General features: G+C 37.6%; 1 protein-coding gene across 1 annotated transcript in view; it reads left to right on the forward strand.

Annotated features, from left to right (window-relative positions):
* The window catches only part of pcdh17 (protocadherin 17), a 102,367-nt gene that overhangs the window by 25,774 nt on the left and 60,358 nt on the right, over window positions 1–16,235 (forward strand). The window contains exons 3-4 of the mRNA XM_052101614.1: window positions 14,566–14,624; window positions 14,755–14,927. Coding sequence (XP_051957574.1) covers window positions 14,566–14,624; window positions 14,755–14,927 — 232 coding nt within the window. The remainder of the gene's footprint in view (window positions 1–14,565; window positions 14,625–14,754; window positions 14,928–16,235) is intronic.

A 16,235-nucleotide genomic window follows, 5' to 3' on the forward strand; every position in this document is an offset into this window, starting at 1 on the left:
TGAGTAAGACACTTAACTCCAGGTTGTTCCGGGGGGATTGTCCCTGTAATAAGTGCACTGTAAGTCACTTTGGATAAAAGCATCTGCCAAATGCATAAATGTAAATGTAAAAAAGCACAAATGTGTGTTCCAGTGAGACACTTACAATGGAAGTCAATGGGGTTTAATCTGTAAATGTTATAATACTCACTGTTTTAAAAGTATAGACACAAGACATAAACAATATGTGTGTTAACATGATTTTACTGTGATAAAATGACTTCTAACCGCATCTGTGTAAAGTTAATATCATGTTTTGGCGGCATGAGGGGGACCTACCGAATACTAGGCGGGTGGTTTTAATGTTGTGGCTGATAAGGTGGCTCAGAAAAACTGCTTTTGTTTTGTTCCCAATAATGACAACTATATCTGTTTTGCCAATTTTGTATTTATATGACAAAGCAATCAAAAGTTATAGCATTACAAAAATGAAAAAGAGTTTCATTCTGTGTCATTTGAGTCATCATTGAGTCTGTGTCATGTATTTGGCGCCATCTCCTGGTGATCATATGTAACATTGTGCTTCATGTGGATTATCTAATGATCTATACATCTGATTATCTTGTGTGTGGACTCGTTTGAAAGATAATCACCTCCTCTAAATAATGGTTCTGTTTATATTTTGTGACGTTATAAGTGAAAACACTGCATATAAGCAACACCAACATAATTGTTAATGACATATACTTAGATATTACACACTAAAATTTAGTCTGTGAGTAAAACAAATATGCTGGTTGTATTTTACTCTTTGAGAGCTTTCCAACAACATATGACACATGAATATTGATGACTTTTATGTTTTTACTGACTGCAATAATATGTACATTGAGTTTCATTCTGTGTCATTTGAGTCATCATTGAGTCTGTGTCGTGTATTTGGCGCCATCTCCTGGTGGTCATATGTAACATTGTGCTTCATGTGGATTATCTAATGATCTGAACATCTGATTATCTTGTGTGTGGACTCGATTGAAAGATAATCACAGACTCTAAATAATGATATGTGATTATAATTTCAAGAAATTTAAACAGAGCATAAAATGCAGCATTTATGCAACATCAACATAATTGTCAAAGACATATGCTTCGCTATTACTCTGTATATATTGTATTCTACTCTTTGAGAGCTTTCCAACAACATATGACGCATGTCTATTTGATCAGTTTGATGTTTTTACTAATTGCAATAATGTGTTCAGTGCAGTTTTGTTTACATAAATGATCACAAACGAACTCTCAACGCACATGTACAGAGATAGATGTTAATCACAAGTTTTCTCAGTCTGCTTGAACTGTTAAAGGACAACCTGTGATTTTGTCCCCTTTATTGTTTAAGAATTTAGTTATAGGATTATGTTTAGCTTTGTCCATAGAGGAAATTGGGTCTTATCTGGTCTGTATGACAGTTGCCAGTGACTGTATCTGTGTTAGCTGGACACTGGCGGTTGATAGAAGCCGACTGCCCCGAAGCGCTAATAATCCCTCTCGGGATTACTGTAATCTCCCTCTCTTCATTTTTGAAAATCTGGATTTGTGAAAAGAAATGGTGACACGATGCAGTTATTGCCACAGAGATATACTATGTGGCTTAAATATGCATAAGAGCTTCTTTTGTGGCTCTGATCGCTTGATCTGTAGTTGCGATGAAATTGAAAATCGCTGTAATTGCTCTGAGAGAGGATTTTGTGTACTTGGTGCACAATGTGCTCTATAACTGCAGATTTGTGGCGTCCGATTTTAGCCTAATTTGGACAATGTTCTTTGGGAAAGACGCATCTTTTCCATGCATTTCCATGTGGAGGCTGGGATCAAAGGTATAGTCATGAGCTGAAGTCGGAGAAACTCATAATATAAAACTAGTTCCTTTCGCTCTACATGGTGCTAGCAACTCCAAACTCATGGGTTCGACTCTGAGGGTATGCACAACTGATCAAATATACAGTTGCAGTGTGAAGCATTTACATGTTGATCCAGTGATCATGGTATAAATATTGGGGAAGTTGTATTTGCTCGTTTTGATTATTGGGGGGTTACGTTCCCCCCATCCCCCCTGGAATCTACTCCCTTGGATAGATTGATATGTCTTTCGCTGTGCAAAAACCGTCAGTCCACTTAGTTGGAAAAGAAAAGTTTGAAGGTCTGTGCCAAGTTTGGTGGGTCTATCTTGAAATCTCTATGAGGAGTTAGTATCCCAGATGGCACATGTACGTCTCCGATATGTTTGCTTTAGATCTTTGCATTTTAATAAAAATCTCCTAAACATTTTACAGTTATCAGATTTACAAACGCCCAAAGACATCTGCTGAATGTCTGATTGACATCTTATAGAAGTATTGCAGAGCAAACAACCTAAAAAATATTATATAATAGGATAATATGTTGCAACATGTAGCTAGGCCTTCTAATCGCATTGTTAGGCATTGCTAGCATGTTTTACCATATAGCAAGTCATTGTTAGAATTTTTTGCATGTAGCTTGGTCTTGCTAGCATGTTTTAGCATATAGCTAGGTCTTGCTAGCAGGTTTTAAATTGTTTTTAACATGTAGCTAGATCTTAGTAGCGTATTTCTAGCATGCTTTAACATGAAGTTAGGCATTGCTAACATGGTGCTAGATGATTTAGTATTTAGCATGTTATTGCTAGCATGTTTCAACATGTTGATAGGTGTTGATCGCATGTTTTAGTATGTAGCTATGCCTTGCAAGCATGTTTCGAGCATGTTTTAAGATGTATATAGGTGTTGTTAGCATGTAGTTAGGTGTTGCTAGTATTTTTAGCATGTAGCTAGTTGTTACTAGCATATTGTTAGAATGCTTTATCATGAAGCTAGGCATTGCTAACATGGTGTTAGCATGTTTGAGCATGCAGCTAGGCATTGCTAGCATGTTGCAGCATGTAGCTATGCATTAAATATCATGTTTTAGGTGTTGCTAGCATGTTTTAGCATGTAGTTAGGTGTTTTTAGCATGTTTTAAGATGTATCTAGGTGATGTCAACATGTTTTAGCATGTTTAGCATGTAGCTAGATGCTACTAGCCTATTGTTAACATGAAGATTGGCATTGCTAGAATTTTTTAGCTTGTAGCTAGTCGTTACTAGCATGTTTCATCATGTAGCTATAAATTACTTGCATGTTTTATCATGTTGCTAGTAGGTCTGCAACAACTAATTGATCAAATCAATAATTATCAATAATGGAAATCATCGACAACAAATTGAATTATCGATTATTATTTGCAGTTAGCACGGAGAAGCCCCATCAGTGATGTCACTTCTCAGCCAAGTTAAAAATGTGTTGCATTATGAAACTCGTGAAAAACAGCGCAGACAAGCTGAAGTGGAAAAAACCCGACCCAAGATGTTGCACAAGAGCACTTTATAAACACTTCAAAGAAGATCATAATAAGCAAACATTTTAATGTGGAGCGGATGCTGCTTCAGGTGTGTTGACTGAGTACTTGTGATGTTTGATCCGCTTAAGAATTGTTTCTCTCCAGCACATGACTTACATTTTACTGCTATTTTCTGTTTTAAAATGTATACATGTTATGAATTCAAAGTCAGGCGTGTATTTCACAAAACTGTTTGTTCTCACCACAAGCAAGTCTCCGTTAAACTCTAATGAGCGAGCGCGCGCGCATCCGTGTCAATCAAACCAACGCAATGGAGAACGGCAGTGCAATCATTTGTATTAAACTGTCCAACATCATACCACGATTTCAGTTTTAGTGTAATCAGTTCATGGATATTAGACTGAAATCTCAGCAGGTTTTTAAAGTGTTTTCTCCTGCTCATGTAATACAGCACTGTGTTTACAGATGAAACATATGTGCTATAATAAACTGTATTTAATGCTGAATATAATGTATAATAATAATGCTGAGGATCTTGATAATGCCAAATATAATGTCTGATTTCACTAGTGAATTTATAGGGTGGCAAATATTCATTTACTGGATATTAAATTTTTTGAAAGGAATATTTTAGAAATATGTAATTGGTTAAAATACTATTTTAAAAACTATAATATTCAAATATTTAATTATATGTAATCAGTGACAGTGTACAAGCACACAGTGTGTATCATAATTATGTGTTTTTCAGCTGGGTAGAATTATTAATATTTCTGTTCTGGTGTCACAATTGCCTCTGCTGGGCTGATTTTCTGATGGATCATTTCACACTTTAATGAACAGTACTTTAATTAAACGAACCGTTTCGCATATGTCCTGAAATTAATAATAATAATCAATCCATACGGCCTCTATTATAGCAGTTTGTTGAAGTCAGTTGATTTCATTTTTTATCCGATTAATCATATAATTAATTGAAGATATATCGATTATTAAAATAATCGTTAGTTGCAACCCTAATTGCTAGCATGTAGCTAAGCATCGGTAGCATGATAGATAGACAGACAGACAAACATATAGACAGACAGACAGATAGATAGATAGATAGATAGACATATAGACTGAAAGACAGACAGACAAACATATAGACTGACAGACAGATAGACAGACAGACAGACAGACAGACAGACAGACAGATAGACAGATAGATAGATAGATAGATAGACAGACATATAGTTAGACAGACAGACAGACATATAGACTGAAAGACAGACAGACAAACATATAGACAGACAGACAGACAGACAGACAGACAGACAGACAGCTATATAGACAGACAGACAGACAGACAGATATATAGATAGACAGACAGACAGACAGACAGATAGATAGATAGATAGATAGATAGATAGATAGATAGACAGACAGACAGACATATAGACAGACAGACAGACAGCTAGATAGACAGACAGACAGACATATAGACAGACAGACAGACAGATATATAGACAGACAGATATATAGACAGACAGACAGATAGACAAACAGGCAGACAGACATATAGACAGACAGACATATAGACAGACAGACAGATATATAGACAGACAGACAGACAGATAGACAGACAGACAAACAGGCAGACAGACAGACAGAGCTAGAGATAGACAGACAGACATACAAACAGGCAGACAGACAGACAGACAGATATATAGACAGACAGACAGATATATAGACAGACAGACAGACAGATAGACAGACAGACAAACAGGCAGACAGACAGACAGACAGATATATAGACAGACAGACAGATATATAGACAGACAGACAGACAGATAGACAGACAGACAAACAGGCAGACAGACAGACAGAGCTAGAGATAGACAGACAGACAGACAAACAGGCAGACAGACAGACAGACAGATATATAGACAGACAGACAGACAGATATATAGACATATAGACAGACAGACATATAGACAGACAGACAGATATATAGACAGATAGACAGACAGACAAACAGGCAGACAGACAGACAGACAGAGCTAGAGATAGATAGACAGACAGACAGATATATAGACAGATAGACAGACAGACAGACAGACAGAGCTAGAGATAGACAGACAGACAGACAGACAAACAGGCAGACAGACAGACAGACAGAGCTAAAGATAGATAGACAGACAGACAAACATTTATAATTGAATGTGTAAATTATATATTTTTTTCAATATAATTTTTTAAATATTACACAGGAAAATAAAATGTGCATTTTTCAAAGATGAATTGATGATCAAATAACTGCAAGTCGCTTTGTCAAATTTCAGTGACATTTTGGGGTACATGTAACAATAGTTGCTTCTCCCCTGGCTGGAATAGTTTTAGGACAGTCTCACTTATCTTACATGGACATATTAGATGCACACAGATCAGACGATGTTTCCAGCCTGACCCATGCACATCAGTGCTTTTAAAACAACAGAAACACAGATATCTCAGCTATTATATTTAAAAGGTTCCTGTCAAATCTAGGCTTAGATAAAACGGATGACCTGCGGTGTCGATGCGGCTCCACGTAATTAATCTCTGACTGCAAACGTCTAGAGTCATGTGGCATTAATTTCAAAGGAAGCAATTAATTTTTCAAAACTTTTAACTGGGGGTCTGAGGCTGGAAGCAGGAAATGAGCGGCGATGGCATTTGCTTCGTTAAGGCTAGACGACTGATAGGCTCAGTAACCACAGGAAAACACATGACCGCCTAATTGAATTTGATCACTTGGTAATGCACCAGAGAAATGACCTGATCACTGCTAGTGCCGTCGAGTATCCCGTTCTCCGTCTCCCTGTAATGAGTACATATCAACTACGAGAGTCTGATTATCCTCAGATTCATTTGATTCAGCGCAGTACGCTCAGGGATAACTTGTTCCGCTCTTGTTCGTTATGTAGTTGTAAACATTGATCGGTCTTTGTTTATGAAGCTTTTACAAATGCTGTTCCACCCAGGAGCCTCGTGTTCAAACAGCCAAACAAACACACGACAACAAGCCCCCGTTTGCCCTTTGATTCTCCATAGACCGTCACATCAGATGGCTCTTTAGAACCCAACATTGGGACGGAGCAGTGTAAAGTTTTTTGTATAAGGTGAAAAATGGCCGATTTGTCTTCGTTCGATTGCAAGTCATGTGTTTGTGTTGTCAGAGAGCAGAGGGCACGTATCTGGCACTCGAGCCGGAGAGCTCCAATGACGTTGGAAAGGCAGAAGGGCATCTATGCTGCATAAGCGTCCCTTCCTTTCCCTCATGGCATCTTTCCCCACCCTCTATATCTCTCATTCTGTCGGTCCTGTAAACACACGTATATACACACACAGTCACACACAAGCACACAGAGGCTTGCTTGTCTTTTGTTCATTTGTCTCTATTGAAATGAGGCATCGGGCTGGTCAATGTGAGAACACTCCGGAGACTTTACTGAGGATTCGCTGAAATAGACGAGCCATTTTTTGCCTCTCTCTTGAGAGAGTGTCTTTCTCTCTTTGAGGATGGATAGATGTATGACCTATGGCTGAAATAAATGGTCAACTAAAACGAACAAAAGGAGTTTGAGACTTTATTCAGCTGACTTCACCTCAGACGTACTTACGCAGTAATTCAGGATGGACTTCAAAGACACTTCATCATTAATCTTACAGTTCAGTCAATATCCTTTAGTTGTAAACAATGCCAACCAACATCTACTCCGTTTACTCAATGAATGCATGAAACTCCTTTAACTCCTATGCACTAACATTAAAATACATACAATACAATTTACTTATTGTGTTATTACATGTTGTTCTGCAAAATTCTCATAAGATTCACATTTACTGCTACTGAGGTTGAAGAGTGGGTATGCCAGTGCAAACTGGCAGGGCTATCAACTGACCAGCCGGGGCCAATAGCCCCGGACCTTGAGCCGCAAGACCAAAATCTATCTGCATTCCCACCATCTGGCTAACAGCCCCACAGCGTTGCCCTAAAACCTGCCCTTAACATGCCACCCTGGTGCCAATGTCACACACCCCTGGTGCCAGTGTCACACAGAATATTGAGTTTATCAAACTGGTCAAATAGTCATGTGTCATATGTTGTTGGAAAGCTCTCAAAGAGTAGAAAACAACCATCCCATTTGTTTTACTTACAGACACAAATATAGTTTATGTTGGTGTTGCTTATATGCCACGTCTTCGCTTTAACTTCACGAAAAATAACCGGAACTAATATCACATATCATTATTTAGAGGAGGTGATTATCTATCAAACGAGTCCACACACAAGATAATCAGATGTATAGATCATTAGATAATCCACATGAAGCACAATGTTACATATGGCCACCAGGAGATGGCGCCAAATACATGACACAGACTCAATGATGACTTAAATGACACAGAATGAAACTCAATGTACATATTATTGCAGTCAGTAAAAACATAAAAGTCATCAATAGTCATGTGTCATATGTTGTTGGAAAGATCTCAAAGAGTAAAATACAACCATCATATTTGTTTTACTCACAGACTAAACTATAGTGTGTAATATCCAAGTATATGTCATTAACAATTATGTTGGTGTTGCTTATATGCAGTGTTTTCACTTATAACTTCACGAAAAATAACGGACAATAAAATATCAAATACCATTATTTAGAGGAGGTGATTATCTTTCGAACGAGTCCACACACAAGATAATCAGATGTATAGATCATTAGATAATCCACATGAAGCACAATGTTACATATGACCACCAGGAGATGGCGCCAAATACATGACACAGACTCAATGATGACTCAAATGACACAGAATGAAACTCATTCTGTGAAATCTCATGACTAAAATCATGTCTGCATGCTATGCAAACCTTTAGTCATTGTTGTGTTTGCATGTGTAATTAGTTCTTATGTACAATTATTATCTTTTATTTGTTTGGAGAGACTTTTGGACACATGGAGACATTTTTGGAAACTGTGATTAATACGATTTGTAATGCTATAACTTTTGACATTTTTCTCAGATACGGTTGTCACGATGAGGAACAAGCAGTTTTTAGAGTCACTTTATTTACATCCATAGATATGTACTGTCAAATAAGAAAAATATGGAAAAAGTACATTTTTGGTACCTACGTAGTGTTCGCTGCTCCCTACTCACCTACCAGTTAATTGTAATGCAGTTAGTGTGTGTGGTTGAAGTTAGCAACAGCACTTTTAAGGATAAATATTGCCCAGAAATGAGTCATGCAAATTTGCTAATGCTCCAGAACAAAACACGAAAATGGAAGTAAGCGCTTCCGCAAAGCATTTTGTTTACACTTGCAGAACTCGATTGATGCTGTACCGCAAATGGTGCGCCAGTGCCCTCCATTAGGAGTTGTGGCTTTAAACACTCAATTAAAACAAGCATGAGTTTAAGTAGTGTTGTTCATTAGCTGTCTGCTAGCCTGTAGCATTTAACAGCTGGTCTGGATATGAAAACGGCACAACATTATTTATAAACTCAGCGTCTCATTAAAAGCAGGACTTGCGTCCTTAAAAATGGCCGTGTGCTGATTGCAGGAGAACGTCTGTTCCTTCCTCATGTAATGTACTTTTTATTAGCTCGTATGAGCCAAAACAAAGCATTTATTTATAGAAGAGCAACACGAGTGTAATGAGCATGTACCCACCGGCTGTCAGCCTGCGAGTTGTGCTGTGTTTTCTGATTATGATGAAGTTAAAAGGATCGTTCCTCCCTCATGTCAATGCAAACACCAAAAGAAGATGTTTGATGACAGATAATGACAGAGTTTGAATTTGTAGGTAATATATAGCTTGTTTGGTGTTTTTAAAAGAGGACACCGCTGGCGTGGAATGATGATAGATGAAGGAAATGTGGGTAAATAAGGAGCATCTTGCATGAGTTGTGCATGACCTAATGTCGCACGGCTAGCGTGCCCACCCAAGAAAAGCTTCATGAATCTGTATTTAGACTGCCACTATCATTTCTGTCGCTCAGACATTCTCTCGAGATGGAGTTTGCATACAGTCAGGATGTTGTAAAACACTTCCCCGCAAAGTGCTCTTATCAGCCTTTTAAAATGTAGACATGTGGAGGCCGTGTCCCTGTGAAAGTGTGTAGTGCTTCCTGTAGCTGCCAAGGGCAAATGGACACTACTGTCAAAATTAACCATCATCCTCCACACTGTGACACCCTTGTGATTATGTTATTAATAGAGTGAGTCTTGTTATCTGTTCTTTTGGAACAGCTGATGGTTCCTAGGGATGTGCACTAACACTATTTTACTTTTCAAAAGTCCTTTCAAGATCAATATCTCTGAGACTCTGAAGGAGTTTTAAAAGATTTCCGGTTTCAGTGGCATACGTCAAATTAAAGTCGTATAACTCATTTTCAAAAACATCTCCAAACAGATAAAAGATAATAAGTGTACATAAGAACTAATTACACATGCAAACACAACAACGACTAAAGGTTTGCATAGCATGCAGACATGATTTTAGTCATGAGATTTCACAGAATGAGTTTCATTCTGTGTCATTTGAGTCATCATTGACTCTGTATCATGTATTTGGCGCCATCTCCTGGTGGCCATATGTAACATTGTGCTTCATGTGGATTATCTAATGATCTATACATCTGATTATCTTGTGTGTGGACTCGATTGAAAGATAATCACCTCCTCTAAATAATGACATGTGATATTTTATGTTACGATTATTTTCGTGAAGTTATAAGTGAAAATGCAGCATATAAGCATTATAAATATAATTGTCAAAGACATATATTTAGCTTTTGTCAGTGAGTAAAACACATAGTCTGGTTGTATTTTACTCTTTGAGAGCTTTCCAGCAACATATGACACATGACTATTTGATCAGTTTGATATTTTTACTGATTGCAATAATATATACAGTGCAATTTGTTTTTATTTATTTTTTTAATCAAACCGGAGCACTTCCGATTTGTCTGCAAATTTCAAAGCACTTGTTCAGTTTTGGTCATAATGTCTACGTGCATCGGAAAGCTTCAAAGCTTTCAAACTAGTCTTTGCACTTTCCAAGTATAAAATTGGTCATTATAGTAATTTAGCATTGCATATAAAAGCTATTTTTAAAATTTCATATGCCTGACACGGCTTGCTTTCTTTCAGTAAAGATGAAAGATTTTAAGAAGAATATCCAGTATTATCTCTGTAGGTCCATATAATGCAAGTGAATGGTGTCCAGAACTTTAAAAGTTCAAAAAGCACATAAAGGCAGCACAAAAGTAATCCATACGACTCCAGTGGTAAAATCCACATCTTTATAAGCGATATGATACAGTAGGTGCGAGTGAGAAACAGATCTTTATATTTAAGTCCTTTTTTTACTGTAAATCTCCACTTTCACTTTCACCTTTCCTTTTTTGCTGATTCACATTCTTGTATCAGTGCATTAGAGCATATCGCCACTTAATGGGCATTTTTATAGTGTAAAAATAACTTGTATTGTGATCCGTTTGCATAACACGAATACGTAACACCGTAGCATTATTTTTTTAGCTTCAGAAATGCAGCAGCTACATACAACAACTTGTCAAATAAAAGTGATCTGACCTCTGCTCCCAGTGGTAAGGACATTTTAAAATACCCTTTTCATGGGAAATGAAGGTACAGAAGTCAAAATAGCACAGAGATTGCCATGTTCACCCAGTATTTCAAAAGACGTGCAGCAGTTGCGACTTCAGTTATAACGATTTCCAATCGCCAGCGGTCTGTGATGTAGCCTTTGATTCGGCTGTGGCATCTGCACTTTTTATCTACAGCGGGGGTTGAAAGATGGGCTCCGTACCACGATAGAGAGTCGCAACAAAGACACATAAAGGTCATGAGGGTATAGAAAGCCTACCTGACCTTTCATATAATCCTTCCTGCTGTGACTTTACCATCTCATTTCATCATTTCAGCTGTCAGTGACATCACCGCACCATATCTGCTTTTGAAGTCCAACAGCGCGTTGCATAAAATATATTATATCTCTCTCCGGAAAATAGATAATTTTTATAGTGTAAGGTTTCAGAAGCGAAAAGAAAATTGAAAAGATAAACATTGGTATCAGTCTTTGATTATATTGCACTTCTTTTTATCTTAAAGACACAAATCTGTGCTGCTCGTGTCTTTCAAATGCCTTTGAAACAACAGGTGCGATTACACTTTATATGGCAAATGCATGTGTTAATGTCAGGCATTAAAGCGTATGTTAGCAATAAAGAACATTTCTGCAGTGCATTACTGTACCATCAAGATGTCTGAGAGGTTTTATGATGGCGATGAGAGAGAGAGAGAGAGAGTATGAACGGGAGGGGCGAGTGGTTGAAAATGAGAAATGAAGCAGTGCATTAGTCTCTCGGTCTCGTGTTTAGTTGTGTCAATATTGTCTGGACCACTCCGTATTGAGTTGGAGCACAAACACATCTTGCAGGCAACATTGATGTAACATTGAGTTGAGTAATTGAAACCTCTAGGAGGGGGGGTCGGAAAGGGGCTATAGACAAAGCATACTCAATTAAGTACTCATTATTACTCCGCTCATTCTTTGGGTCTTTGTAATGATGATTGATACACTCAGTCAAATCTTCTGGGCTGAAATAAACTTGCTTCAAGTATAAGACTGTAGACACTTCTTAAAGGGACTTTTATTTGTTTTCAGGAGAGCCACATTCGAAGCAGATAACTGCGCACTTGTATCAGATCACAATGGATAAAAGCATCTTCTAAATGGAAAATAATTCAATATTAATGCAGCAAGTGAGGTGTATCCTTCAATTAGCCCAAAGATCTTCATTACTTAGTAAACAAACCTTTAACCGTGGTTATTTTTAACTAGATTGAAAAAGGTTGTAGACAAGCTTTACTGTATGTTGGCTTGAAATAGCTTTGAGTTTTACAGACAGACAGACAGACAGACAGACAGATATGTAGCTAGGCAATGCTAGCTTCTGGCTAACATGTTTTAGCATATAGCTAGGCTTGCTATCGTGCGTATTATGTAACTAGGCATTGCTTGCGTATTGCTAGCATATTTGAACATGTAGTTAGGCAATGCTAGCATGTTGCTAGCATATTTTATCATATAGCTAGGCTTTGCTAGCATGTTTTATCATGTAGTTAGACAATGCTATCATGTTGTTAACATGCTTTAACATATAGGTAGGCCTTGCTAGCATGTTTTATCATGTAGTAAGTCATTGCTAAAATATTGCTAACATTTATAGCATATACATAGGCCTTGTTAACATGTTTTAGAAGGTGGTTAGGCATTGTTAGCATATTGCTAACATGTTTTAGCATATAACTAGGCTTTGTTAGAATGTTTTAACATGTAACTAGGCATTGCTAACATATTGCTTGCATGTTTAACATGTAGTTAGAAATTGTTAGCATGTTGCTAATGTGTTTTAAAATATAGCTAGGCATTTTTAACATGTTGTAGCATGTAACTAGGCATTGCTAGCATGTTTTACCATGTAGTTAGGCATTGCTAGCATATTGCTAACATGTTTTAGCATATAGCTAGGCTTTGCTAGCATGTTTTACCATATAACTAGGCTTTGTTAGCATATTGCTAGCATGTTTAACATGCAGTTAGAAATTGCTAACATGTTGGTAAAAACATTTTTAAATATAGCTGGGCATTTTTAAACGTTTTAGCATGTAACTAGGCATTGCTAGCATATTGCTAGCATGTTTTAACATATAACTAGGCTTTGTTTGCATATTGCTAACATTTTTAACATGCAGTTATAAATTGCTAGCATATTGGTAACATGTTTTAAAATATAGCTAGGCATTTTTTAAACGTTTTAGCATGTAACTAGGCATTGCTAGCATATTGCTGGCATGTTTTACCATGTAGTTAGGCATTGCTAAGATATTGCTAACATGTTTTAGCATATAGCTAGGCTTTGCTAGCATGTTTTAACATATAACTAGGCTTTGTTAGCATATTGTTAGCATGTTGGTAACATGTTTTAAAATATAGCTAGGCATTTTTTAAACGTTTTAGCATGTAACTAGGCATTGCTAGTATATTGCTAGCATGTTTTACCATATAGCTAGGCTTTGCTAGCATGCAGTTAGAAATTGCTAGCATATTGATAACATGTTTTAAAATATAGCTAGGCATTTTTTCAATGTTTTAGCATGTAACTAGGCATTGCTAGCATATTGCTAGCATGTTTTTCCTTATAGCTAGGCTTTGTTAGCATGTTTTAACATATAACTAGGCTTTGTTAGCATATTGCTAGCATGTTTAACATGCAGTTAGAAATTGTTAGCATATTGATAACATGTTTTCAAATATAGCTAGGCATTTTTTCAATGTTTTAGCATGTAACTAGGCATTGCTAAGTAAGTGTATTCAGGGCTTGTTTATTATTAAAATTCCAGCATTATGCACCAAATCTCAATTTTTATTTATTTATTTTTGTTTGCACAAATGAGCACATTTGGAAATTTGGAATGTTTTAATTTTTTTTTTTGACGTTCAAAATAATAAACACATTTTGTAGCGGGGCGTCCATAATAGTGATGTCATTATTTATTGAACATTGTTGTCTTTAACCACATTGTTGTTGCTTCTGCTTTGAGTCGTGCCTCACATCCCTTACGGGTGGTCAATTTGTGGTAACACATGGCCTCTGGTGGCTTGCTTTATTTAAGTGTTAGTGTTTGTTTATAGTAATTAAAATAAGCGTATATAATATAATGAACGATGGTTGATATAGAAGCTTATGTATGTGTGGGTGAGGATGTGCAGCCCTTATCTCAACCTCCTATTTTCTTACACATTTACACATTTCCTCCTCTTCATTCCCTTTCCGTCTTTCTCTTCCACTCTGATTTGTATCTAACAGGCCATTAAGTTCACAAATGTGCAATTGAGTGTTTTGGTTGTTTAATTAGCACATTTCCTTGACTAATTAAAATGCACAAATCTAAGGATTAAAGCCCCCATGCTTCCCTATTTCTCCCTCCTCCACCCCCTTTTTTATGAATAAATAATCAATTTCTTTCACCGGGAGATTCTGTTGCACACCAGGACACATTTCAGCATGGCACAAGACAAGTAAACTCTTTTCCCTTTTCTTCCACAGACAGACAGTTTTCCTGTTGAGCCCAATTACATGGGAAACAGGCAGCAGTTTGTTCAAAGGTAAGGACTATTTAACAGCCTTTTCATCTCACCAAAGTCTCCGATAGGAACTGAAAGCCACACGTCTATGAATGGGCTCTGTATTTCCTTTATTTGTTTGATCGTTCTCGTCTTGTTTTTCGTTTTATAGCAGCTCCACTTTCAAAGATCCAGAGCGAGCCAGTCTCAGAGACAGCGGGCACGGAGACAGCGACCAGGCGGACAGCGATCAGGACACTAATAAAGGCTCCTGCTGTGACATGTCCGCTAAGGAGGCGCTCAAGATGAAGGCCACGGGCCTCAAGCCTCAACCACTCGAGCAGGGTGAGTCCTAATTAAGAACCCGAGGACTGAGTTGTTCAAAGGGATGTCCTCGCTTGTTTGTCTTTCTCTATCTTTATAGTGTCTTTCTTAAACTTGTTTCTTAAACATCAGTAGGAGTAACTCGGTAACCGCGCCGACTGATGTATAAGTGTTTTGATTCAAGAGCCAGTTCATAAGAATCAATGTTTCTGGAAGCACACTACACTGGTCATGCTGTACGAACTGATTCTCCAGACTCATTTGCTCAAGAATCAGGGTACTCTTGTAGTGCTGTAGAGTTAAAAGAATCATCATAAGAGTCATTCGTTCAGGAATCATACCGCACTGTTTGCACTCTGTGTTTCTCAATGTAGATTCAAAAGAATCGGCTCATAAGAGTCATTTGTTCAGGAATCATACCGCACTGTTTGCACTCTGTGTTTGTCGCTGTAGATTCAAAAGAATCGGCTCATAAGAGTCATTAGTTCGGGAATCATACCGCACTGGTTGCACTCTGTGTTTCTCATTGTAGATTCAAAAGAATCGGCTCATAAGAGTCATTAGTTCGGGAATCATACCGCACTGTTTGCACTCTGTGTTTCTCAATGTAGATTCAAAAGAATCAGCTCATAAGAGTCATTTGTTCAGGAATCATACCGCACTGTTTGCACTCTGTGTTTGTCATTGTAGATTCAAAAGAATCGGCTCATAAGAGTCATTAGTTCGGGAATCATACCGCACTGGTTGCACTCTGTGTTTCTCATTGTAGATTCAAAAGAATCGGCTCATAAGAGTCATTAGTTCGGGAATCATACCGCACTGGTTGCATTCTGTGTTTCTCATTGTAGATTCAAAAGAATCGGCTCATTAGAGTCATTAATTCAGGAATCATACCGCACTGTTTGCACTCTGTGTTTCTCATTGTAGATTCAAAAGATTCGGCTCATAAGAGTCATTCGTTCAGGAATCATACCGCACTGTTTGCACTCTGTGTTTCTCATTGTAGATTCAAAAGATTCGGCTCATAAGAGTCATTCGTTCAGGAATCATACCGCACTGTTTGCACTCTGTGTTTGTCGCTGTAGATTCAAAAGAATCGGCTCATAAGAGTCATTAGTTCAGGAATCATACCGCACTGTTTGCACTCTGTGTTTCTCGCTGTAGATTCAAAAGAATCGGCTCATAAGAGTCATTAGTTCAGGAATCATACCGCACTGTTTGCACTCTGTGTTTCTCGCTGTAGATTCAAAAGAATCGGCTCATTAGAGTCATTTGTTCAGGAATCATACCGCACTGTTTGCACTCTGTGTTTCTCGCTGTAGATTCAAA

Source organism: Xyrauchen texanus, chromosome 32 (genome assembly GCF_025860055.1).
Source record: "Xyrauchen texanus isolate HMW12.3.18 chromosome 32, RBS_HiC_50CHRs, whole genome shotgun sequence".
Classification (NCBI taxonomy): Eukaryota; Metazoa; Chordata; class Actinopteri; order Cypriniformes; family Catostomidae; genus Xyrauchen; species Xyrauchen texanus.